This window comes from Arachis duranensis, chromosome 3 (genome assembly GCF_000817695.3).
Source record: "Arachis duranensis cultivar V14167 chromosome 3, aradu.V14167.gnm2.J7QH, whole genome shotgun sequence".
NCBI classification, from domain to species: Eukaryota; Viridiplantae; Streptophyta; class Magnoliopsida; order Fabales; family Fabaceae; genus Arachis; species Arachis duranensis.
The window spans coordinates 85700442-85725455 of record NC_029774.3 but is presented as its reverse complement, the minus strand read 5'-3'; the positions used below and the strand labels follow the sequence as shown (position 1 = coordinate 85725455).

Here is a 25014-nt window from a genome sequence, read left to right as displayed (position 1 = left end):
AGCATATAAATTATCCGCTCATCAGCGTTCAACGCCAGCTTTGCCGCTCCTCATGGGTGTTGAACACCCACTTTGGCCACCTTGTCTGGCGTTCAACCCCAGCAAGGTCTCTACTCCAGGGTGTCTGTTTCCAGCTTTGACTGTTTCTGTTTCTATTCTAACTACTATTTCTATTTTTGTTTCTTGTGCTGAGGAGGTTAGGTAGGCGGTGGTGATGGGATCGCACGGAGGGTAGGTTGGTGAAGGCTGTGGGATACAGTGGTGTGTTTAGCATTAGTTAGAAATTCCCTAAGTTTTAGACACCATGTTTATGGTTTATGGTTTAAGTTATTTATTTCATTAAGCTTGAATATCTGTTTGGTATAGAGCTCTAGGATTGCCTCTGGCATCCTGAGGTCTTACATCTTACATTACTGGGTGTTGTTACCATACTGAGAACCTTCAGTTCTTATTCCATCATTTGTTGTTGTTTCTCAAATGCAGGTCGCAACCCACCTCAGTGAGTTGCTTGATGGTAGCAGAGCAGAGGACCTTATTCTATTTTGTTGTCGTTTTGGTTATTTTGACTAGTTCTCTCACTTCTGTATTTATATTTGCCTTAGAGGCTTACTTTGAGAGATATATTTTGTATATGCTTTTGTAACCTTCAAAACTCTGTATGTCTGCATATTGACTACTCAGCCTAAACTACGCAGGCTGGGGCTAGTTCCTTATAACTATTATACTCTCTTATATACCTATATCTTGTTGTTTTGTTTCTGTATCTTGTCTTTTTTGCTTGTAGTTATCGTGTGAACGCTTTGCGCTTTTGTTACTCTATTTTTGAACTTATTTTCTTCATCAGGCTTCTAGAGTTATTATTTTACATTTAATGGTATTAGAGCGGTTCGTCCTTGTGAGCCTGAGGGATGGACCGATTATGCTTCATTGCATACTCTATGTATTTTCTTTTATGCTATTAGGGTTATTTATTTGAGATATGCATAGCATGCTTGTTTGTGAGTGTCTTTTTGGGATAATTGAAGCACTAAACTTTTGATATTGAGATTGATTACCTGGATATCGATTATTTGGTGTAGATAAGAACCCTAATGGCTACTCACAGACAAGATCGTACTCGTACACAGGAAGGAACTGAGAATGACCGACCGGCCAATAACCATGCCAAGCTAATACCATGGAAGCGAATGTTGCTGTAACGCTGCAAGCCGTACAAAGGTTGGGTCAACCGGCGTGAAATGGAAATGAAGACAGAAACAGTAATGACGCAGGAGTTGCTCTGATGACCTTGGCTTCATTTATGAAAGTTCATCCACCAACTTTCAAATGATTGACTAACTCTACAGAAGCGGACAACTAGTTCCAAACTATGGAGTATGTGTTGCAAGCTCAGCGTGTCCTGACTAACCAATTTGTGGAGTTTGCGGCATATCAACTTCTAGGGGACGCTCAACACTGGTGGCAAGGAGAATGCCACTTACTGCAGCTTCAGAATGCTGACATTCCTTGGAATGTTTTTCAGACGGCCTTCTACAAGAAATACTTTCTTGAATCGGTAAGAGAAGCTAAAGAGTTGAAGCTTATATAGCTGAAGCAAGGCTCATTATCAGTAACAGAGTACGCAAGCAAATTCGAAGAGCTCTGTAGGTTTTCAAGGGTATGTTAGGGATCCCCTGAGACCTATGAGAGTTGAAAATGTATTAAGTACCAAGGAGGTCTCAAGGATGACATCATGACTGCTGTGGCTTCCTTGGAGATTTGAATCTTTCCTGAGCTTGTGAACAAGGCAAGGGTGGTGGAAGACTATGCCAAGAAGGTGACTGAGGGGAGAGGAAATAGTGATTTTCCTGACGACCGAGTTCGTGATGATTACATTGGACCAAGGGGACAGAACTTCAAGAGAAATGGTGAAGGAAAGCGGTCAAGAGTTTACTTCCCTGATATAAGGTGTCCGGAGTGTGGGAACTACCATCTAAATAAGCCATGCCGGTTGGGTACGAAAATATGTTATAAGTATAGCGCACCGGGACATTTGGTTAGAGATTGTCTACACCGAGGAACACATAAGGCGGGTCAATCACAACAACAGGGTTAAGGTAATTATGAAGCCGGAAGCCAAATCTTAACTTATTTTCATAGTATAGAATATCGCCGTTCGTGATATCAGGACTTAGAGATTCGTTAGAGGGACCATTGGAGAAGGAGGCTTTTGATGGATGTGGCTGAGTAATCCGAATTCTTAATAACGATAATCAGAGTGGCGCAGTGGAAGGCGAGAGAGAACATCGACACAGTAGGATGATGGTGGATGGGATGCTTTGGCGACTTGTTAGGTTGATAACGTTGATAGTAGAATGCTTCGTGGAGAATATAATTCGAATTTTCGACATCGAAAATTTTATTAGGAAGGGAGAATGTAAAAATCGGCATAATCGTTTTAATAAAATAATAATTTTAAGTTCCCGAAGCAGAATTCAAAATTTAGAAGTTTTAATTTGAAAATTTAAAGGTGAAATTTTATTTTAATGAATTTTTTTAGTTGGAAAATGTATCTTTTTCGAAAAGTTTTTATAAAAATGCGTAGTGGTGCTTAAGCCGTCAGTACCAGCTCTAGTCTGTTTAGTACTACGTATTTTGGAAAATAAGATTTTGGAAAATTAAATTTATTGTTTTGAAAAGACAAAAATAATTTAGGATCGAAAACCGGACACTAATCTTAAAGGTTTTGGCCTAAAGTGGGCCAAACGGACCTAAAACGCTAACGGATTTGACCAAGCCCAAACCGGGCCCAAGGCCCAACATATATAAGTGAGTTAATGAGCCAAATCAGCTCATTTTCACCCAAAAAGAGAGGAAGGCAAGCTGGTTTGAGAAGAGAGGGAGAAGAGGGCTTGGCACTATTCACCTCCATCTTCCTCAAGTCATATCTTGAGCTACGGAGCTCCGATTGACCAGTCGTTTACGACTACACGAAGCTCTCGTTGGGCTCTTCTATTCTAGCTAGGCATTGTAGGTAAGACATCAAAACTCCAGCTCCAGTTTCCTGCCCTAGCTCTTGTGCATTTTTTGTTCTAGTTCTTGAGTAGATTTTTGTGTTTTATTTGTATAGGGGTGATCTAGCATTGGATATTGTTGGATTTTACCCCTAATCTCATTGGATAAGGTAAGGTTTTACTAAACCCTTATGTTTAGTTGTTTTGCGTATCTTAGCTTTTTATTTTGATATATATAAGATGTTAGTTTGAGCTTTGGTGGCTTGTTGGTGAGTTGAAAGCTTTTTGGATTCCAATCGTGGTGCGCTGTGCATTTTGGGGATCGGCCAAGGTATGGTTTCGGTCTCCTCTACATAATATGTAATATCTCTGGACACTTAGGCTAGTGGACCATAGGATACGATTGAAATTGGATGTTGATAATTATGATGTATGATGACTTTGAGTATATGTAGCATGATGATGGATTATTGATATTTTGTTAAGGTTGATGGATTATTGATGTTGTATTGAGATTGGTGTTGGGTGATTATTATGATAATGATGGATGGTAAGTAATGGATTTATGTATGAGAAATTATTGATGTGTAATATTGTTGTAAAACGTTTGGGAGCTTAATGATTTGATGATGAATGTTGAGAATTATTATGGTTGTTGAGAGTTGTGTGTATTGTTGATGATTGATGATGAATTATGAAAATGTTATTGATGAATGAGGAGAATTAGGAGTGTTTATGATGATTTTAGATGTTAGAGAATAAAGATTTTGATGGTGTAGAATAGTGTAAATAGGAGGTTATTAATAGTTGAGTTTGAGGAATGAGTGGTATGGACTTCTGTGTTGTCTTGGTAATAATTGGATTGTGAGTAGTTTGGTTTTGAAATGAGAGTTTTGGTAAAAGTAAGTTTTTAAGGTTTTTGGTAAAAATGGGTTTTAAGCCAACTTTGGCGGATCATATCTTGGGCTACAGTTTTTGAAATAGAATGATTTTTATATCAAATTAAAGATAATTCAAAGAGCTTTAAAATGGTATAGATTTTGTAGAAATCTGAATTTTGTAGAGAAATATATGATCATTGAAAGTTTGGCTCAGAAATCTGAATTCTGTGAAGTTTGGCGCACGCACACTGCTGTGCGTGTGATCTGATCAGTGGCAATTTTTAATTTGTGCGTAAGCACAACCTTGTGTGCACTCACACCCTATGTATTTTTGAATGCATGTGTACGCACACTCTTGTGCGCACACACACATTGGGAGGTGCTTACTGTTTGGAGCGCTAGCACACTCTAGTGCGTAAACTCTCACCCATGCAAAATTTGCAACATGTGCATACACACAAACTCGTGCACACGCACATACTAGAATTGGCAATCTGTTCAGGGTGATCGCGCGTATCTGTGCGTGTGTTAAAATGAAAACTTTTACCTTTTATGCGTATGCACACTTCTATGCATATGCACACTTCTTGAAATTTCTTCTGTGCGTGCGTATGCACACTGCCCTGTTTTTCAAAGAAAATCTTGTTTTTAACTGTTTTACCTTTCCGGCAAGTTTGTAAACTTTCGTAACATTTGATTAAAACCATTTTACCAGTTTTAGGATCTTGAATAAAGGGAGAAAATATTAAGTGTATAAAAAGGGGCATTTTAGTTATGAGTTTAGAAGACATTGATTTTAGGCTTGGAAGTTCTGTGGATGGAATAGCTGGAGTGTTTGGGGAGAATGTTGAGGTGATCATGATTTGAGAAACATGAATGAGTATGGTTAATGAGATGAGTACATGCGAACTTGTGCTATGAGCAGTGAGCTCTGAGTTTGAGAATGTGATTGTGTTATACGTTGTTCTCCATCGTAGGGGTTGTGGCAGTCTCCCGCCTACGTTCGGATGTGAGAGTTGAAGCCGGCCTTCCCTCTCACATTCGCTCTCATGGAGAAGGTGGTAGGGCACTCATCCTTCGGAATTATTCCTCCTGAGAATACAATTTCTCTCTAGTTGCAAGGTGGTAGGGCACTAACCCACAGAATCATGCGGCATCCAGAGGAAGCTAGTAGGGCACTCTCCCTCGAAAAATTTCCCTCTGAAAGAAGAAGGTGGTAGGGCACTCATCCCTCGGATTTATTCCTCCTTATGCGCAACAGAGAGACTAATCTGAGAGTTGCCGATCGGATTTTGTGTTGGGTTTGGCACTATAACTGACAGGTGATATCACAACCAATAGGACAGGCATTCATCATATGCATCTCTTATGTGCTCATTTGCTTTCATTACTTGAGTTTGCGTAATTGTATAATATGCCTACTTACTTCTTGGATTATACTACCTGTGTTTTACTTGCGTGCATTATCTGTGATTGTCTGGTGCTAAGGAGGTTAGGTAGGTGGTGGCGATGGGATCGCACGGAAGGTAGGTTAGTGAAGGCGGTAGGATACAGTAGTGTATTTAGCATTAGTTAGAAATTCTCTAAGTTTTAGACACCCTATTTATGGTTTATGGTTTAAGTTATTTATTATGCTAAGCTTGAATATCTAATAATGTGCTTCCAACCTCTTCTTGATTTAGTTCCTCAATAGTGTGTACCATCTTAGGCGTAGCCTCCTTGGTACTAATGAGGGCTAGACACTCTTCTCTTATCTATTCAGATAAGTGCTGTTTAGTTTGACTCAACTGTGCCTCTATAGCTCTGTTAGAGGCTCAGGCTTCTTGCAGCATCTCTTGAAATTTAATATTTGTTGTGCAAGGGAGTACAGTTGCTGGGTTAATGACTCACTTTGCTCAGGAGGGTCTGACTCAGTGCTCACTATCTTAATCTCTCCTTTCATTGGAGTATCATTAGATGAGTACAGATGCTGATTGATGAGCGGATATTTTATACGCTTTTTGGCATCATTTTCATATAGTTTCTAGCATGTTTTGTTTAATTTTCATTAGCTTTTTAGGAGCTACAGAAGTCTCAATGAAGCACTCTTAACGGCTATCGAAAGCTGACTTTCAAAGCTTTCCAGAAATATATAATAGTCCATACTTTGCTTCGTATTAGAAGGCCCAAAACTGGCGTCCAACCCAACTTCCTGCCCCCTTCTAGGCGTCCAACGCCCAAAGAGCAGAGACCGGCATCCAAACGCCCAGAGAGGACGCCCTAGCTGGCGTTCCACGCCCAAGAGACCTCATAGCACATGGATCTCATCAAAGCTCAGCCCAAACACTCACCAAGAGGGCCCCAAAAGTGAATTTTAGCACTAAAAAGACTATTTTACCCTTACTAGTCATCTGTTTAGTATTTAAAGTTATTTTTACGTAATCATTCAAACAACATCTAGATTTTACATGCTATTTTCGAGTTTTACTTTGTATTTTACTTTAATATGAGTTTCTAAACCTCCTAGGTTGAGGGGAGGAACCCTGCTGAGTCCTATGAATTAAGAAAAGTATTATTGTTTCTTCTTCGATCTGTGTTTGATCTACTTCTAAGATGTATATCCACTCTTCAACGTGGTGAATAGGATGATCGAACAATCAGCTCTGTTCATCACACTAAGAGGAATGTTCCTGACAAACACACGCGTCTACTTGGGTTCGTGTGAATACGTGACTGAAAAGCACGAGCCAACAGCTATGTTTATACATCTCTCAGACGATTAATTCACGACTTTGTTGGGGACTTCTCGAGACACCAGTTCAACTGATTTTCGAGGAGATTAGAGTCTCCATGGTATAGGCTAGCATCCAAAGAAGCAGCGTTCTCTGATCCGGAAGATTTGACCTTGTCTGTGGCATTTTGGGTAGGATCGCCAGGAGAATGAGCTACTAGAGCTTCACCCTTCATCAGATTGGATGACCACGGCCAATGGTGTTCAATCTGTAGTAGAGGAGATCAATGCCCACGGCCCATGGTGTTGATCACATATAGCCTGCCATAGAAGACATCATTCACAAGCAAAGAAGACAGTGATACCAGAATTAATTCAGAAAGACAAGTCAACTCCAACCCTCAACTCTATCCTTAATTATAACCATTTTACTGATTTTTATTCTAATATTCCTTTAATACAAATTTGACAAATCTTCCAACAACCTTCTGATCTATCTGACTAAGACCTGCAAGATAACCATATCTTGCTTCAAACCACAATCCTCGTGGGATTGACCCTGACTCGCTGAGATATTACTTGGACGGCCTAGTGCACTTGCTGGTACAACAGTACGAAAGTGTGGGGATTCGTGTTACCACTGATTGCTGGCAACTGTCTCAATGAGCTCGTGAGCTTCCTCAATTGTCTTTTTCATGTGGATTGAACCACTAGTAGAATGGTCTAAGGACATCTTAGCCATATCTGTGAGTCCATAATAGAAGATGTCTAACTTGACCCATTCTAAAAATATTTTAGTAGAGCATTTTTGTAGCATCATTTTGTACCTCTCCCAAGTATCATAAAGAGATTCATTAACTTCTTGTCTGAAACCTTGGATGTCCAGTCTCAACCGGGTCAGCTTCCTTGGAGGAAAGTATTGATTCAAAAACTTCCACTAGCTGATTCCATGTTTTCAAGCTAGACTTGGGTTGGTTGTCTAACCACCACTTTGTCTGGTCTTTAACAGTAAAGGAAAAAAGTATCAATCTGTAGACATCATGGTCTACTCCCTCAGTGTGTATTGTGTCAGCTAATTACAGGAATTCTGCAAGGAATTCCATGGGCTTTTCTTGTAGAAGTCCATGAAACTGGCAATTTTGCTACACTAGAATGATTACCTATGGGTTGAGCTTAAAGTTAGCTACTCCATTAGGAGATATGCTAATGCTGCTTCCATAGAAGTTAGGAGTGGGGGTCGTATAAGACCCCAAAGCTCTTTTGAACTGTTCATCCCCATTCGAGTTCATGGTGAACTCTTCTTGTTCCTGTACACTTAGTCAAGAAATAAGGAAATGAGAAGGTGTGTGTCTCTATATCAGAGTATAGAGCACTTCCAGTAAGATGTCTTGAGAAGACAAGAAGAATGAAAGTAGAGGGAGAGAGATGGAATTCAAATTTTTGAAAATAAAAAGTAAAGGAAATTAAATTATTTTTTGTTTTTATTTTATTTAATTGTTAATTAGAGAGAGAAATAAGTAGATGATTTTTGAAAATAGAAGAGAGAGAGAAAGAGGTAAGAATATTCGAAAAAGAAGAGAGAGGAATTAGTTAGGAGGTTTTGAAAAAGAGAAAAGAGAAAGAAGAGTAGAAAAGAGAATAAGACAAGATAAGTAAATAACTAATCAACAAGATTTGAAAGTAAAGTAAAAGATTTGATTTTCAAAATTTGTAGATTGAAATTTGAATTTAAAAAGAAAGTCAAAGAAAGATTAAGATTTGAAAGAATAAGTCAACAAGATAAGATAAGATTTGAAAAAGATTTGATTTTGAAAATTTTTTATTTTGAATATTTTAAAAAGATTTGATTTTGAAATTTGAAATTGATTCAAGATAAGATAAAGATTTGAAATTTTGAATTTTAAAATTTGGATTTAAAATAAGATAAGATTTAAAATTTAAAGATTTTAAAAAAGATTTTAAAAAGATATGACAAAGAATTGAAAAAGATTTGAAAAGATAAGATTTAATATTTGAATTTTGAAAAAGATTTGAAAGATAAGATAAGATTTGATTTAAAGAATTTAAAGTTGGAAAGAGGAAGTCAGACAAAGAAAAGATAAGATTTGAAAGATTTGATTTTGAAATTTTAAATTTTAAATTTAAAAATTTTGAATTTTGAAATTTGAATTTTGAAAACTTAAATTTTAAAATTTTGAAATTTGAATTTTAAATTTTGAATTTTGAAAATTAAATTTGAATTAGGATAAGATAAGATTTTGAATTTAAAGAAAAAGATAAGATAAAGATTTGAAAACATAACAAGAAAGTTAAAATTTGAATTTTGAATTTTAAAAATTTGAAAAATTAAAAAAGACAGACACTAAAAGACACCAAACTTAAAATTTTTTGAAATTAAAAACACAATTTTCGAAATTTTGACAAAAAAAACACTAAAAGACACCAAACTTAAAATTTTTAAGATCAAACCAAGAAAAATACCAAGAACAATTTGAACACAATGAAGAACACTCAAGAATACTTTTCGAAAATTTAAGAAAAGAAGAACTCAAAGAAATACCATACTTAAAAAAATTTTAAGATCTAATGACACTAATTTTCGAAAATTAAAGAAAAAACAACTAAAAGTCACCAAACTCAAAATTTTTAAAATCAACCAAGAAAATTCACTAAGAACAATTCGAATATGAAGAAGGGAAAATAAGAACACCTTCAAAAATTTAAAGAAAAAATAAAAATAAAGGGGACAACAAACTTAAAAACTGACATAAGACTCAAACAAAAGACAAAGATTACTAAAGAAAAGAAAAGATTTTGAAAAAGTTTTGAAAAAGAAAATAAGAAATAGGTAAGATTTAAAGTAAGAAAATCAAAAGAAAATACATAGCCAAAAACAAAAAAGGTTTTGAAAATTTTTTGAAAAGAAAACAAAAGACACAAACAAAAGAGCAAATAAACCATAAATAATACCTAATCTAAGTAACAAGATAATCCGGTAGTTTGTCAAATCCGAACAATCCCTGCCAACTGCGCCAAAAACTTGGTGCACGAAACTGGCTCCGCAGAATTCGCACAAATAGACCGGCAATTATACCGGGTCGTCTAAATAATACCTCAGGTAAGTGAGGGTCGATCCCACGGAGATTGTTGGTTTGAGCAAGTAGTGGATACCTTGCAGATCTTAGTTAGGCAGATAGAAATTATAGTTTGTCATGAAAAGCATATAAAACAGATAAATAGAACGTTACTAGATAGATAGGAATTCAATGGTATGAGAACGGTTGAGGCTTCGAAGATGCTTTATCTTTCCAGATTCACTTTTCTTACTATCTTCTTCAATAACTTTCTGATTCCTTCAATGGCAGTCGTAAGTGATTAACTCATGTCCTCTCATCAAGTCACCTCCTCTACTGCATCAATCCACCATGTTGAAGTGATTCATATCCTCTCATCAAGCCACCTCTAGGTTTCTCACTGTAGCAAAAGATGAAGCTCTAAGCAATCCATTCTCCTTCACGATCCTACTCAAGGTGCCACAGACAAGGCAGATCTTTCGGATCAGAAAGTGTTACTTTTCTGACTCTAACCTTAACACCACAGAGACCTCACGCACCCATAGTCAATGGAATTTCATGTCACATATCCAAAGGTGCTCAGATGTTCTATTGGAATCTGCAACGCAATCTCTAGCTTTAGTTCAACGCTATCCGGGTCAGGAATCACACGGAACCCATGTAGAACAAGGGTGATTGTCATGGGTCACCCTCAATTCATAAGATGAAGAACGAGAATGCATAAGAGAATAGAATCAGACATATTGAATTAGAACAGTAATATTATTGATCCATGAAACTCAGCAGAGCTCCTAACTTTAACCTTAGGAGGTTAGTGACTCATAGTGTACAGAAAAGTGGTAATGTTCGAATGGGAGAGGAAGAAGATCCTAAACAAGGGTGATCTCCTCCTATATATACTAATATGCTAACTAAGAATTGCAGAAATAAGATAAACTAGTCTTGTAATGCGAAAATCCACTTCTAAAGCCCACTTTGTGAGTGTTTGGGATGAGCTTGAGTGTCTCCCACGAGCTACTACCCCTTAGGGGCGTTGAACGCCACCCCTGGGCTCCCTTTTGGGCAGTGGACGCCAGCTGCTCCCCTGTGGGCGTTGGACGCTAGGAATAGGGCTGGTGGCTGGCGCTGAACGCCAGCTAGGCCTTATTTCCAAAGGAAAGTATGAACTATTATATATTTCTGGAAAGTCTTGGATGTTAGCTTTACACAGCCGTTGAGAGTGTGCTATTTGGAGTTTTGTAGCTCCAGAAAAGCTCCTTGAGTGCACGGAGGTCAGATCTTGACAGCATCTGCAGTCCTTTCTCTGCTTCTGAATCAAACTTCTACTCAAGCTCCTTAATTTCAGTCAGAAAATACCTGAAATTACTATAAAACACACAAACTCAAAGTAGAACAAAAAAATATGAATTTTGCACTAAAATCTATGAAAACTTAATAAAACTTAATCAAAACATAATGAAAACTATATAAAAATAACGCTAAAAAATGTATAAAATATCTGCTCATCAGATATCATAGTTGGTGATTGGACGGATGGAATTGTGTGTAGCATTGGAATTCCTATTTTCAAGGACTCTGAGTGCTACAATCGCCAGGTTCTCTATTTGAATCGCAAGATTCTCATGATACACACTAAGATGTGGCTTGCAAACGATGGAAATTATAGAGAACTTTGATGGTTCACAGCGTAGAAGCCGAGAGATCAGCTTGTCAATTTTCAGCTTCCCCGCGGGATAGCTAAGGCGTTAGGTCAGACATCGGTTCCCTTTGGTTATGGATTTCTGATGTTCAAGGACATGTTGCATAATCACAAGCTATTTTATTTTTACATTGTTCATTCGTTTAGTTATTATTTAATGGTTATTTAGTGTGTTTACTTACAAACTCTAGATTCTTTATAAATGCATATTAAGATCTAGTGTGTTCTAACTACTGTGTATTGTGTATGTTTAATTTACTTATTTGTCATTTCAACTTATGGTCCGATATTTATTAAGTACTAAATATATAGCTAACACTGCCCCCTCGCCCCAAAAAATTTGTAGAGCTATTTCGGCTGAAGTTTGTGAAGACCTGTCTACTCTAACTCCCCACATTCTGAGCTTGATTTGAACGTGGTTGAAGTCTTTATGAATGCCAGTGGAAGTCATCACCAACTTAAAAAGCTTAATGTTCGTCTTCATGCTTTTATAGATGCCACTCACACTCGTGGCGGGGTATACATGTATAGCAATCACTAAGGATGCGATGGTGGTCGCCTTTACTATGGTAGAATAAGTTTATTTTAACAAAATGATATAATGCTGTGAAGTTTGTATCCAATGCATATTCTAGAGAATGAATACCTTCAAATATCTGCAAATTGGTATATAGTCATTTTGACTTTTATTTTAGCTTCTTTTCCAACTTTTGAAAATTTTACTTATGTGGTCTTCTGTTTATTTATTAAAATTTACTTGTAACAGACGGTTGTGCTTGTGCTGTGGTCAATGGTGACCTTGTTGCATAAGAGTCACAATTTTCTTTAAAGGATGTTGAGGTTGTGGTTGCACAGATAGATCTAGACGTGGTATGTGTGTTGCATGACATCCCACCTATAATGCATGCAATGCCATTTTAATGATCAGTTGTTGACATTGGATTTGGTTCCATAGTTCCATTTTTCTATTAGTAGGTGGCTAGCTTAAGAGGATCTGTAGGTAGCTTTCAAGAGCAAGTAAGCTGTAAAACTAAGGTTCCTTCAGTGGAAGTACGATATAGCCTTTGTTTGCCATTTAATATTAAGCATCGTCTTTCCATTTCACTCAAGGTAATGCATGTTACCATTTTGAGTTGCAACTTTTAGATAATTTCACAATGTACTGCTTCAATTGCTCAGGCTACCAAGTTGCTATATTAAATGTGGTATATGCTTTACAGATCAAGTATCACTCTCCTAAGGAGAAAATAACATTTGGACCTGGTTGATGGTTATAGGACTATTTAAGAAGAAGTGGAGCATTTGGTTTTCTGCTTCCCCTTTTTGGTGGAGCAGACAGTTCATCAGTTGCTATAGTTGTTTGGTACATGTGTCAACTGGTTGTTAAAGGTACTTTTAAATGTGATGGCAAGTTCTGTTAGAGATTTTGATATACTTTCAAGGTTCTATCCCTGCCTAACTTGTGGCAGTAGCAGTATGTAGAAGCTATGTTATTGCGCATAGCAAAAATGCTTATTTAAGAAGAAACAGATTATCAAATTGACCACTAATCAAACCTCGGATAAGCACCACTGATGAAAGGATCTCAAGGAAGGGTGGATAAGAGGCGATATGTAATTAAATTATTATTGAATTACTTATAGAATTAAACTTCTACTTATTATAGAATGTAGTGTTTTTTTCTTATTTCTGTATGTTTTGACTTCTTTCATTGAAACCAAACTATAAAATAATTTCTAGTAATAAAATCAGGATGGGTTATCTCTTTTCTCTTTTACATTTTTTAGACGTAGAAGAGGTGGAATAAACAAAATCTTGTAGTTTATATAGTATTGGTTACTGATTCACATTTTCCTATAGAAATTGCAAATGGGGATGAACAAGTTAAAGTGGATGCAATAAGAATAGGAAACTACAGAGATGGACAATATCCTACGAACAGCAGAGAATTCGCCAAAAGAATATTCTATACTATTTTTATGGGATCTGAAAATAGGTAAGTAATAAATATAATGTTTTCCTGTTTTTCAATCTTTGGCTGTACACCGGAGTTTCTATATGCTATTTCTATGAATCCTCATCAATCTTTATAAAGATAGGTCTACTTCTACTTCCCTCGTTTTTTAATATTTTCTGTTACGATTATTTATAGTTTCAAAATGTTACTTGTATCCCATTTTGTGTTAAGGAGCTTATACATCCCCTGATTAAAGAACAACTTTATCAAATGTTAACGATATGCTAAAAAGAATTTCTCCTTAAAGTTCGGACATGACAAGGTTATGGGCAAAGGTGTTGGCTTATGAAATTGGTTCATGGCACCTTGATCTTTCCATTGATGGAGTTGTATTTGCATTTTTATCATTGTTCCAAACACTTACAGGTGAAGCATAGACTGGTGAATTATTTTAATCGTAGCTAGCAAGTACTAGAACTCTGTAGTCTATGATGTTTTCATGCACTTGGACTTCTGGCCAGAAGTATATTGATAATGTGATAAATAAGTGTTGCAAATATAAATAGTCATACATAGATCTCCATATTGATATTGGGGCCTTGCTACTAACTGGGTCAAACTGGCTGAAACTTAGTTTCCTTGTGGGATAATCTCACCATTTTTATCCTGTCTAAAAGCTTAGAAATCTGATTTATGTTTAATTGTTTATGTTTACATGCTATTATAGGTCTTAAATAATTTCTTTGTATGTCTTTACAGGTAAATAGTGGATCTAATGTTGAGAATCTAAGCTTGCAAAAGATACACACTAAAATTAGGATGGTGCTAGCTTTCATGTTTGCATTACTATTGCCTTGGGTTCATAACAAACATGAATTTTTATCTTGGAGAGCTCAAATGTGGATGAAGGATTTCACGGTTACTTGACAAAGGTATCTCTACACAGATTTATATTAATACTTTTCTACTTGTATTTTATCATTTCTCATATTTTGTGGTCCATTGCACATCATTTACCAAAGTTTATCTCTTTTATAGTATAATTGCAGTGCAGCGGATATAAATCCTATTTATAGCATAAGAGGAAAATCTCATATACATCCCCTTAATCTAGTCATTAAACATCCTTTGGAAAAATTACTTTGCTTCATTTGTTGTGTGCATCTAAAAGGAAAAACAACCATTTTGTACCCATGAACTTTACGAACATTGACAAAAATACCCATTAAAGAAAGAAACTAACGTTGTATCCATCAAAGATGGATTCCGTACGACAAAAGTACGCAAATCCTAAATTTATGTTGACTTTTTAATAAAATTCCAGAATTAGCCAATCTTTATCTTCAACCCCTCCTCTCTTCTTTCCCAAATCTCAAACACCTACATTGCCACTACCTTAACCACCCTCTATTCTCTACTACTCCACTAACCACCACTGCCGTCATCTTTCCACGCTGACGATGACAAAGACAATAAAAAGGTAACTAGGCGATCCATCCGTTCCCACGCAACGCTACCACCTTCAACTGCAGCCACCCAAACTCCGTGGCGGCCCAGCGCCACCTCAAGCCCATGCATAGATCACCTATACCTTGGCACAGTGACAAGTTCAGAGTTTAGAGCCACCGGATTGAAGCTCCAGCAGCGCCGTTGCACAGAGATGCCACAATGCCTCTCCGGCCAAGACCCCGTCTAATACCGCCACAAGATGGAGAAACTCTGGAAGCGAGATTGAACCGAGATCCAGCGTACAAGGTCCCTTCCCATGGTACGATTCAACTCCTCCTAGGTCCACTTTAAGCTCATGGACACCATGGAGAAATGTCTTATATTTACAACAATACAAATTACAAGTTTATTATATAATTAATGAAGTTGAACAAATCTCCTGTAATTAATAATTTATTTGTTTTTATCTATACCCAAATTGAACCAATTGAGTGTATTCATTGTTCAAATTCTCTCAGAAATCTCCAATCATATCTATGTTAGGATACTTGTCAAGTCAGAGAATGACTCCGATAAGCACAACGGCAATGGAAGTGCATAGTGTTGACCGTGGTGAAGATGACGCGGGATTTGGGGAAGAGGGGGAGAGAAAGGGGGAGAGGGATCCGGTTGGAGAGGTTGTGTCGGTGATCAAGTTTCTTGGAGATGGGTTCATGAAGATGGAAATACCGTCATGGCAGCGGTGGTGAAGTAGAAGAGAAAAAAGAAAGTGGTTAAGGTGGTGGTAATGGAGGGGATGTGAAAGTTTGAGTGGGAAAGAAGCGATGGTTGGGAGCTAATGTTGAAGATAATGGTGGGGTAATTTTGAAATTTTATTAAAAAGTCTACATAAATTTAGGATTTTGGTACTTTTGTCGTACGGAGTTCATCTTTGATGGATATAACATTAGTTTCCTTATTTAATGGGTATTTTTGTCGGTGTTCGTAAAGTTCATGAATACAAATGATTGTTTTTTCCAAATAAAAAAAATTGTGTCCAAGAATGAATTCCCATATCAACAGCTTGATGAAGTTAAGATGGGAATGAGTTATGAGGAACTATCAATCCTATGACAATGTGAGATATTGAAAGCTATTATTCTCAGCGAAGCTAAGCAACAAGTATTTGTATTATTGATTTATTCTTCTTTTTCAGTAGTGTCATATTATGTTCTGCTTGTTCGGTTTATATGCAATTCTCCATGCAATTATAATTGTATATATAACGCAAGGTTTTAAAATGTGGAATCAAATACTTCATTCTCTGTTTTAAACAGCTTGATGAAGTTGATATGGGAATGAGTTATGAAGAACTATCAATCTATGGAAGAGCACAGAAAATATTCCGTTGTGGTCCAGTTTCGATGTTCCAAGTGCACCTTTTGTTTCTACTTCCTGTCTTGTTCATTTTCTTCTGCAACCTTTCACTTGTTTTTCAATTCTATGTTTTTATCTATTAATTAATGTTTGAAAAAAAAGGTCAAATATATGATAATTCTTCTCATGACCATCCCATAATGTAAAATTTAATGGCCTAGAAATATGTGAAGTAATGAAAGCAAAAACGATAGCTAGTATATTTGCAAGCCATTTGACAGGCCTCTGAAAGTGATCACCTTGTTCATTAAGACTAAAAATTGTGACAATTATTTCATTATCAAAATAAGAAAAACATAACTGGTATTTTCTTATCAGAAGTAATGATTTCTCTGCTTGATGCAGAATCAACTCAAAGGACTTCTTGCATGATTAAGTTGAATTTGGTTTATTTGGTGGTTCAGCTATAACCTATAGTTTCTGTAATTTACTGTTGCAGAATCTGTGCTATAGATGGGGTGGAAGATTGACTCCATCATAGGTGGCTGAAAAAGTGAAACACTTCTTCAAGTATTATTCAATCAATCGACACAAAATGACTGTCTTGACGCCTTCATATCATGCTGAGGTATGTAATTACTTAGGTTAGAGCACTAGAGCTGTATCTTATAATTATGTTGGTGATGAAAAGTTTAAAATCTTTTACTCAATTTGCAGAGTTATTCACCAGAGGATAATAGTTTAATCTATGCAAGTTTCCTATAATGTGAGATGGCCCTACCAATTTCGAAAAATTGATGAACTAGTGAGTGGGTTATGTACTATCTAAATTTAAATTTTTGAAAATTAAATAATGAATTATTCATGATTTATTTGACACGTAGCCCTTTTATATTCATTAATCACCGTCAATGAATTACCAAACCAAAATCAAGGCAATACGGGAAGGAGAAGTGACCGGGTGAGGGAAAGAAATTGTGACTATTTGATCTTCCGACTTCGATTTTTTAATAACCTTATGACTCACTTTTAATAAAATATTTAGAGAGAGATGAGCGAAGAATGTGAAGATAATTTATAGTATTAAAATAAAAAAAATTAAAGGAATTTAAAAAATTTTTGTCATAGGAGATGAGAGAGCAGAATAAAAGAAACAAAAAAAAAAGAACAAAAAAAAAAGTAGAAGTATTGTTTGACATTGAAAACGAGTTGAAATAATTGTGTACCTGATGAAAACGAGTAGAAATATGATAATGAGTTCACTGGGATTTGCTTTTCAGAGATACATCGGTCAATTCAGGGGATGGTCGCACATATAAGAAGGAGGTTGCTTACTGAGATTATCAATACATATATTGGTCAGAGAGAACCTGACTTATAAGAGCGAGGTTGCTTATAGAGGTTTTGTGTTTGCATACATCGATTCAGGAGAGTCGCACCTGTAAGACAGAGGTTGCTTACAGAGGTTATGACACTGGAAGCCAAACTTAGACAAATGTTGCTGAATTAAGTCAGGAGCGGGTCGAAATCGAAAGATGAGCTCATTACCTACACTAAGGATAGACATGCATCATAGTTGTTTGCGCATATTTATTTGTAAGTGTGTTTTCTGTGATTGTGGGTGTGCTAAATGACTGTTTGAATTCTGTGTTCTATAATTGTTGCATTGGATTGTACTTTGGTGACTATTATTGCTGATCAAGTATATATAAAATAAACTTAACTTCTAACCCGGATCCTACTAAGAACTCTCCAATTCTTACTCCCTATTTTTATCACTTTCAACTACAGGTACAAAGGTTTAGTGCGGAACTACAGGAGTTTAGAAGATTTTGTTTACGAGTTGAGTTGTTAGATTTTATTTTTCCCTCGTCGTTTATTGTTTTAATTTTTAGAGGGGTAGAACTTGTATTTGAGGATCTTTGAATAAGTCTATGTATATAAAGCTATGTGAATATATACTTTTGTGGTTAAGTGATTTAAAATAAAGTTTCCTTTCAATTTCTTGATTAAAATTTCGATTCGTATCCGCGAAGACTCAATATTAAACAAAGATAGTATAAAATAAAAAGATTTAAAGGTAAGTGACGCCTAAATTTTTAGTACAATCATAAGATGCTAAAAATTAAGGTGTTACAAGATAAATGTAAAAGACATTATTCAAGATGTAACAGTTGCATAAGAAGGTATTAGTGGAATAAGAGTTGCTACAGCAGGTTAAAATAATCCCAAAGTTAGATTCTAACTAAAATTAACCACTCTAAGAATAATAGAACAAAATAGAATTTTGCTTAGACAGTGCTGTAGATTTCATCTTTTGAAAATTAATGTGCATTTTTTTCCCACTTGATGGAGTCTACAAAGATGTATGAGTGGCTAACAACCATAGCTTCTATCAAATTAATAAATTAAAATGAAAACTTTTTAGTGATTCATACCTCATGTTTGTGAAATTTCTGAAAGAGAAAAAATGCATGTGTCTTGTGTATCATTTTTTTTTCATCTTTTTTTTTTATTGTACATTTGTGGGGAATGAAATTTATCCAACCTAGTATTTCAGCTTTTATTATTTGTTTCCATGAGAATGTAGTTTTAAAAGAAGAGGATGATGAGAGAGAAAAGCTCCTAGGGTTGCAAGTTAGACAAACATCAATAATCAAAGAAAAATATTAAAACAAGTTACTTTTGTATATGCAAAAGACACAACTAAGAAGATTTATTGTCTCATTAGGAGGCGGCTAATTATGAAGATAGTAAGCAATTTTGACACGTGAAAAGGTCTCGGGAGGTGAAATTGTGAATCTTAAAACTTAAAATGCCAATTTGATTGCATAATTGTCATGCTCCTTGCAATGAAATACGTTTCTTATGGGAGAATGTAAGGAGTTTTAGTGATTAAAAAAATAGTTAATATTGGCTAAAAGCCTAAAAATATGAAGAATAATTGTTGATTACGTAACATTTTTCCTATATTAATGGAGGAAACAAGAAAATTATAAATTTGTGATATTAAAGACATTGAAATAGTATTTTAAGTTAAAAATATGAAGAATGTACATTATATGTTTCAATTTCAAATTTTTAAAAAGTTAAATTTTATTATTAGTTTCTATAGTTTTACCAAACTTGTAACGAGGTTTTTATATTTTTTTCTTTCAATTGGATCCTTTTATTACTTTTAATTTTATAATTAGGTCCTTTCCGTGTCAAAAATATTAAAATTAACTGAATATTCTACCTAAAAATGCGGTTAAAGATCAAATTAGATTCTTAATGGTGGGTATTTTCAATTTGCGAAAAAATATTTTATTAACTCTAACATTTTTAACATTAACAAGAATTTAATTATAAAATTAAAAATAGTATAAGAATTCAATTGAAAAAAATATAAGAATCTAGTTGCAAATTTGATAAATCTATAGTTTATAGGAAATAATGTAAAACCCGTAAAATTAGTGAATAATTAGCTAATAAATTAATTATTAAGCAAATAAATTAAAAATTAGAATTTTATGGTTTAATAGAGTATAACTAATTAAAATAAGAATTTTAACATTAATTTAAAAAGAATTTGGCGCAAGATTGGGTCGAACGGGTTTAATCGAGCGAACTGGGCCCAAAAATGGGCCTAAGGCCCAGCCCACTTGCAATATAAATGAAGGGCATCAGCCCTTTCTCCCTTAAATGGAAATGGGAACACGTTGAACTTGGAAGCAAAAGAGGGAAGAACAATTCCCAAATCACAAACCCTTGGTCCTTGATTCAAATCCTTATAACTTTTGATTCTGATCGCTGCACCATTTGTGGCCAAGCGACTAGCGCGTCAAGCTCTACAAAATCCAGTATCTAATCAGGTAAGGAATCCACATTTTATTCCTCAATTTTTTCCTTCTCAATTTTGAATATTTGATGAATAATTATGTTGAAAATTGTTTAATTTCAGTGTTTAGGTTCAAATTAGTTTGCGGATTTTGTCGGGTTTAGTTCATTGGAGTTGTGGGTCAGCTAAGCACCCTCAAATTCTTTATGAAATGTTGAATTAGTGAACTCTATGTTGATTATAGTGAATATTATAATGTCAGATTGAAATTGGTTGTGGATTGGAGACAATTTGAGAAATTGGAAGTTAAAGATTGAACTTTAGAGGCTGGGATCATTGGTGAGGGGCTGGAGTGGTGGGCCTTGTGGTGCGGTGAACGCTTAAGGTGTTCCAGGATTAACAGAAAATCGACCAAGGTATGGTTTTGGTTTCTCGTATTTAATATATAATGTCTTGTGAAAACTTAGGCTAGATGACCATAGGATAAGCTTAGATTGAAGTCAGTTGGTGATTTGATTGATGAACATATGAGTACTTGTTGTTAGCGTCGTTGAGTTGATTGGTTAGATTGTATGTTGAATGATTGATAATAATTATGTCAAGTGATAAAGTTGATGAGACTATGTGATGTTTGATGTTTATGATGAGAATGGAATGCTAAATGATGAATTTAATGATGATATATAAGGTGATGTGAATGAATATGTATGAGGTGGTATATTGATGCACTTATTTGGATAGTTGAGAAATTCTTATATGAGATTATTTAGAATTGAGGTATAATTGTTTATGGTAGGATGTGGGGTTGTGCTGCTGTGTTATAGTATGTGTTGGTGTTGATTATGAGTATAGAAAGTTGGTATTGAATAGTGAATTGATGAAAATAGAGGTTGGATTATTTTGTGAAAATCTAATTTTTGGCCGAATTTTAACGAGCTATAACTCGGCTTTCATACCTCCAAATTATTTCAAATTTATTTTATATGAAAATTAGGTTCGTAAAGTTCATGCCATTCAAAGAACAGATGAAAAATATTTAAAAATAAAAAAAGTTGTGCGTGTTGGAAGTTTGGAGTGCAAAAACTGAAATTTTGCATTATTCTGCATTTTTGTCACTCTGCATATCTTGCGTACGCGAGCAGGGTGCTTGCATCCGTGAACAAGGAAAAACTCATCCACGCATATGCGTGGCTCACACGTACGCGTGACCCCTGTTTTCAGCAAAGTGAATTTTGTGTTTTAAAACCTAATTTCGAGCCCCTAAACCTCTATTTTTACTCTTTTAGCCCTAAACTTAGTTGTATGCTTACTGATGAAGTGAAGTTAGGAAGGGATGGTAGCTTGGAAGAGCAGAAAGCTTAAAAATATGATGAATCATGGTTGAGAAATGTGAAAGTGTTATGTAATTGATGAATATTTGATCATAATGAATAAATACGAATGATTGTGAATGAGTATGATGATTGAGATTTTGTCCATGATGAGAATGTATGAGTTCTCTTTGTTGTAAGGTGTGTCGGGCATTATATCCCATGACTGTGATGGGCACTATATCCCGAGAGCGTGGCAGGCGTTATATCCGAAGAGTGTAGGAGCACCTTACTCTGGAAAGTGTGTCGGGCACTATATTCCATGAGTGTGACGGACAGTATATCTCGAGAGCGTAGCGGGCGCTATATCCCAAGAGTGTGGGAACACTTTGTCCCAGATGCGATGGGCACTATATCCCAAGAGTATGGAGGCATATCAGAGAGATGATATCCAGGTTAGCTATTGGGTGTGTCGGATTCTGACAAAGTAACCGACACGTGAGCTCACGGCCAGTAGGATAGACATACATCATATGCATATGTGTGCTTTGTTTGATTTTGCATTAATTGGGCTTGACTATGTGATTATCATGCTTACCTGCTATATTTGCTACCTGCCGTATCTGTATTCTACTTGTGTTTGCTTTGTTTGTGTGTGTCGATCTACTGGGGCAGTTTTGGAGGATGGTGGAGGACGGGGAATAGTTGAGGGTTTTAGTTAGAATTTTAAGTTTAAGAACCTTAGGGAACCACCCTGATTTCATAGTTTCTGTTATAGTTCCTTAAGATTTATAATTTGAGTGTCAGCATTCTAGAATTGCCTCTGACTTTTTCAGGACCTTATATCTTATATATGCAGCAACACTACCATGTTGAGAACTTCCGGTTCTCATTCCATACGTGCTGTTATTTTTCAGATGCAGGTTGAGAAGCACCACACTGTGTTTTCTGGAGACTCTAAAGAAGCGAAGAACTCTTGAAATTTAGGGTTGTATTATATTTATATTTATATATGTATTTAGATTCTCCACCTTGTATTTTATGTTTGTCCCTCTTAGAGGTTGACCCGGAGAAATAGGTTGTCGGTATTCTCTTTTGGGTTACTTTGGGGTGTATATATATATGTATACTCTAGTCAGTCTTTGCTTTGCAGGCTAAGCCTAAAGCTTGTTAATTGCATTTTTGGAACTCTGATGTTATATATTTATATTATCTTTTCCATTTAATCTTATCCACCTTTATTTCTACTTTTATCCGATCATGAATGTTGCGTTGTTCTGCTTGTTTTTCATTCAATTACTTTTTTAAAGGCTCCTAGATAAAACCTTTTCTATCTGTATTATATATATAATTTTACTTTTAGAAGTCATAATACCTCACCACCTCAATTTTATGACTTAAGCATAAGATTCTGTGTGGTAGGGTGTTACAAATAATAGAATAATTAAACCTTTTAAAAACTTATGTCAAGTTGTGTTTCTATGCTTTTTGGGATTTTGCTTTAAATAAATAAATTAAATTATATATTTACACTAATATGTATTTATAAAATTATTTATATTTTTATATTACATGATTTATCTCGTTTATATTAATAATTAAATATAGATGTGTATACTTATTTCCGAAGAAGATTAGGTCATTGAACAACTAAAAAGATAGGATTTGAAGGGGAGGGTCCTACCCCTCCCCCAAGGTACGTCACTCTACCCTCAGCTCTCGCATCACCTATACACGCTACTGACTTGAGCGTCAGAGTATCATTGTAGGTGACACCCCCTCTCCACTTGAAGTGCTCGGAAGCTCGGCTGCTCCTTCGTTCACACCACCAACTGAAAACAGGCGGAAACCCACCTCTCCATCCCAAGACCCCTGCGAACAGTCCGGTACCCGACCTACCGTACATTGGCGCCATCTGTGGGGACCACCTCAATGAATTTCCTACAAGGTCCCAGAGAACCTAACGAGGGAGCCGTACCCAGCGAGGCAGCCTCCGTGGCCTCCTCCCGCGAGCGCACAGGGTCTCTTCTGCGACAACCCGAGCCATCCTCCCGCTTCCAAGAGAGACGCCCTTTTGGGAGAACGGGCAGCGATAGTGCCAGAATAATGCAGAACATGGAACGCCAGTTGGCAGATCACGAATGTCATCAACAAACTCCCGAACCAAACTACTCCCGATCTCTTAAGAGACGGGGAAGAACTCCTCAGAGAAGTCGCTCTTAGCGCACACCCAGCCCACGATCTGAATCTTAAAGTATCTAGGAGGACTGGAAGCGGCCAAGAAGACGGCACGATCCTGTGATATACACCTGGCCTGAAGGGAGATGAGCCACCGAGCGAGATCGGGAGGACGATGGAGAAAGGCCGAAGAGAACACGACGACCCGTGATCATGGGCGCAACCCCGTTTCATCATTCCGTCCTCGAGGTCCGGCTACCAAAGCACTTTAATAAGCCAACAGACATGAGGTACGATGGAACCCAAGACCCACAGGAGCATCTAATGGCCTTTGAGGCCAGAATGAACTTGGAGGGGGTAGGCGACGAGGTGAGGTGTCGGCTTTCCCGGTCACTCTGGCAGGACCTGCAATACGGTTGTTTAACAACCTCCCGCAAGGTTCTGTTCCCAACATTTTGGACATTAGTCGCGCTTTCTTAGCCAAATTTACCACCCGTATTGCAAAGGTGAAACACCCGATCAACCTACTCGGGGTGACACAAAGGTCCGGTGAGCCGACCAGAAAATACTTGGACAGGTTCAACGATGAGTGTTTAGAGATTGACGGCATAACCGATTCGGTGGCCAGTCTATGTCTGACGAATGGACTTCTGAATGAGGATTTCAGGAAGGATCTCACCACGAAGCCGGTGTGGACGATACAAGAAATTCAAAGCATGGTTAGGGAATATATCAACGATGAAGAAGTCAGTCAAGTGGTGGGAGCTAACAAGCGGCAGCCTGCCTACAACCAACCTCGGCAGCACGGTAGTGAGGAAAGACTAAAGGAGCATGCCAGAGACGGCGGGCCGGCCAAGACATTCAAGCCGTTTCCCTAAGTCGGAAAGTTCACCAACTACACCCCCTCGCCGTCCCCATTGTAGAAGTTTATCAGCAGATACCTGAGAAGGGAATTCTGTCAAAGCCCCAACTTCTAAAGGACAGAATCAGGGGTAACAAGAACCTCTATTGTGATTATCACAAGGGTTATGGACACAAAACACATGATTGTTTTGACCTAAAGGATGCGTTAGAGCAGGCAATCCGGGACAGAAAGCTAGCCGAATTCTTCCACCTCACCAGGGAGCCGAGGAGGCGAGATCGCAACCGCGAGGGAGAGGACAAGAGCCACATGGTGAAGCGACGTCAGGAGCCGGAGGACCACGAGCACGAACGTGGCTCCAAGGTCGAGGTCGGTGCACAAGAAGGACGCCAAAGTCCTGGCAGTCTCATCATCCATCCCCGTGCAAAACTCCAAGAGGACTCCGTCCATATCTTTCAGTCCAGAGGACCAATGGTTTGATGAGGTCACAGAAAACCCTCCAATGGTCATCACGGCCAGAGTGGGAACTGACCTAATTAAGCGGATCCTCGTAGACACTGGTGCCGACTCAAATATCATGTTCCGCAACGTGTTCAATACTTTGGGTCTCCGGGATGCCGATTTATGGACTCACCAGCACGGTGTAGTAGGGTTGGGCGACTACTTTATCAAGTCCGATGGAATAATCTCCCTACCGGTATCCGTAGGACTAGGACAGGGGAGAA

The 25014-nt window shown here is 36.9% G+C and overlaps 1 protein-coding gene and 1 pseudogene across 1 annotated transcript; both read left to right on the top strand.

Annotated features, from left to right (window-relative positions):
• Positions 1 to 1369: 1369 nt before the first annotated feature.
• LOC107479688 (glutamine-dependent NAD(+) synthetase-like) lies at positions 1370 to 17610 on the top strand (annotated as a pseudogene).
• A 6030-nt stretch (positions 17611 to 23640) lies between these two features.
• Positions 23641 to 24769, top strand: LOC107479689 (uncharacterized). Its single transcript, XM_016099794.1, has 3 exons — positions 23641 to 23842; positions 23908 to 24234; positions 24351 to 24769. The coding sequence occupies exons 1-3, from the start codon at positions 23641 to 23643 to the stop codon at positions 24767 to 24769; spliced, it is 948 nt and encodes a 315-aa protein (XP_015955280.1).
• Positions 24770 to 25014: the final 245 nt, after the last annotated feature.

Bases quoted from the DNA above. Each gene is read 5' to 3' on its own strand.
- LOC107479689 (XM_016099794.1), top strand. From the start codon at position 23,641: ATGGGCGCAACCCCGTTTCATCATTCCGTCCTCGAGGTCCGGCTACCA. The intron at 23,843-23,907 runs GTTGTTTAACAA...GCGCTTTCTTAG, and splicing joins CTGGCAGGACCTGCAATACG to CCAAATTTACCACCCGTATT. The intron at 24,235-24,350 runs GTAGTGAGGAAA...TCCCCATTGTAG, and splicing joins CAACCAACCTCGGCAGCACG to AAGTTTATCAGCAGATACCT.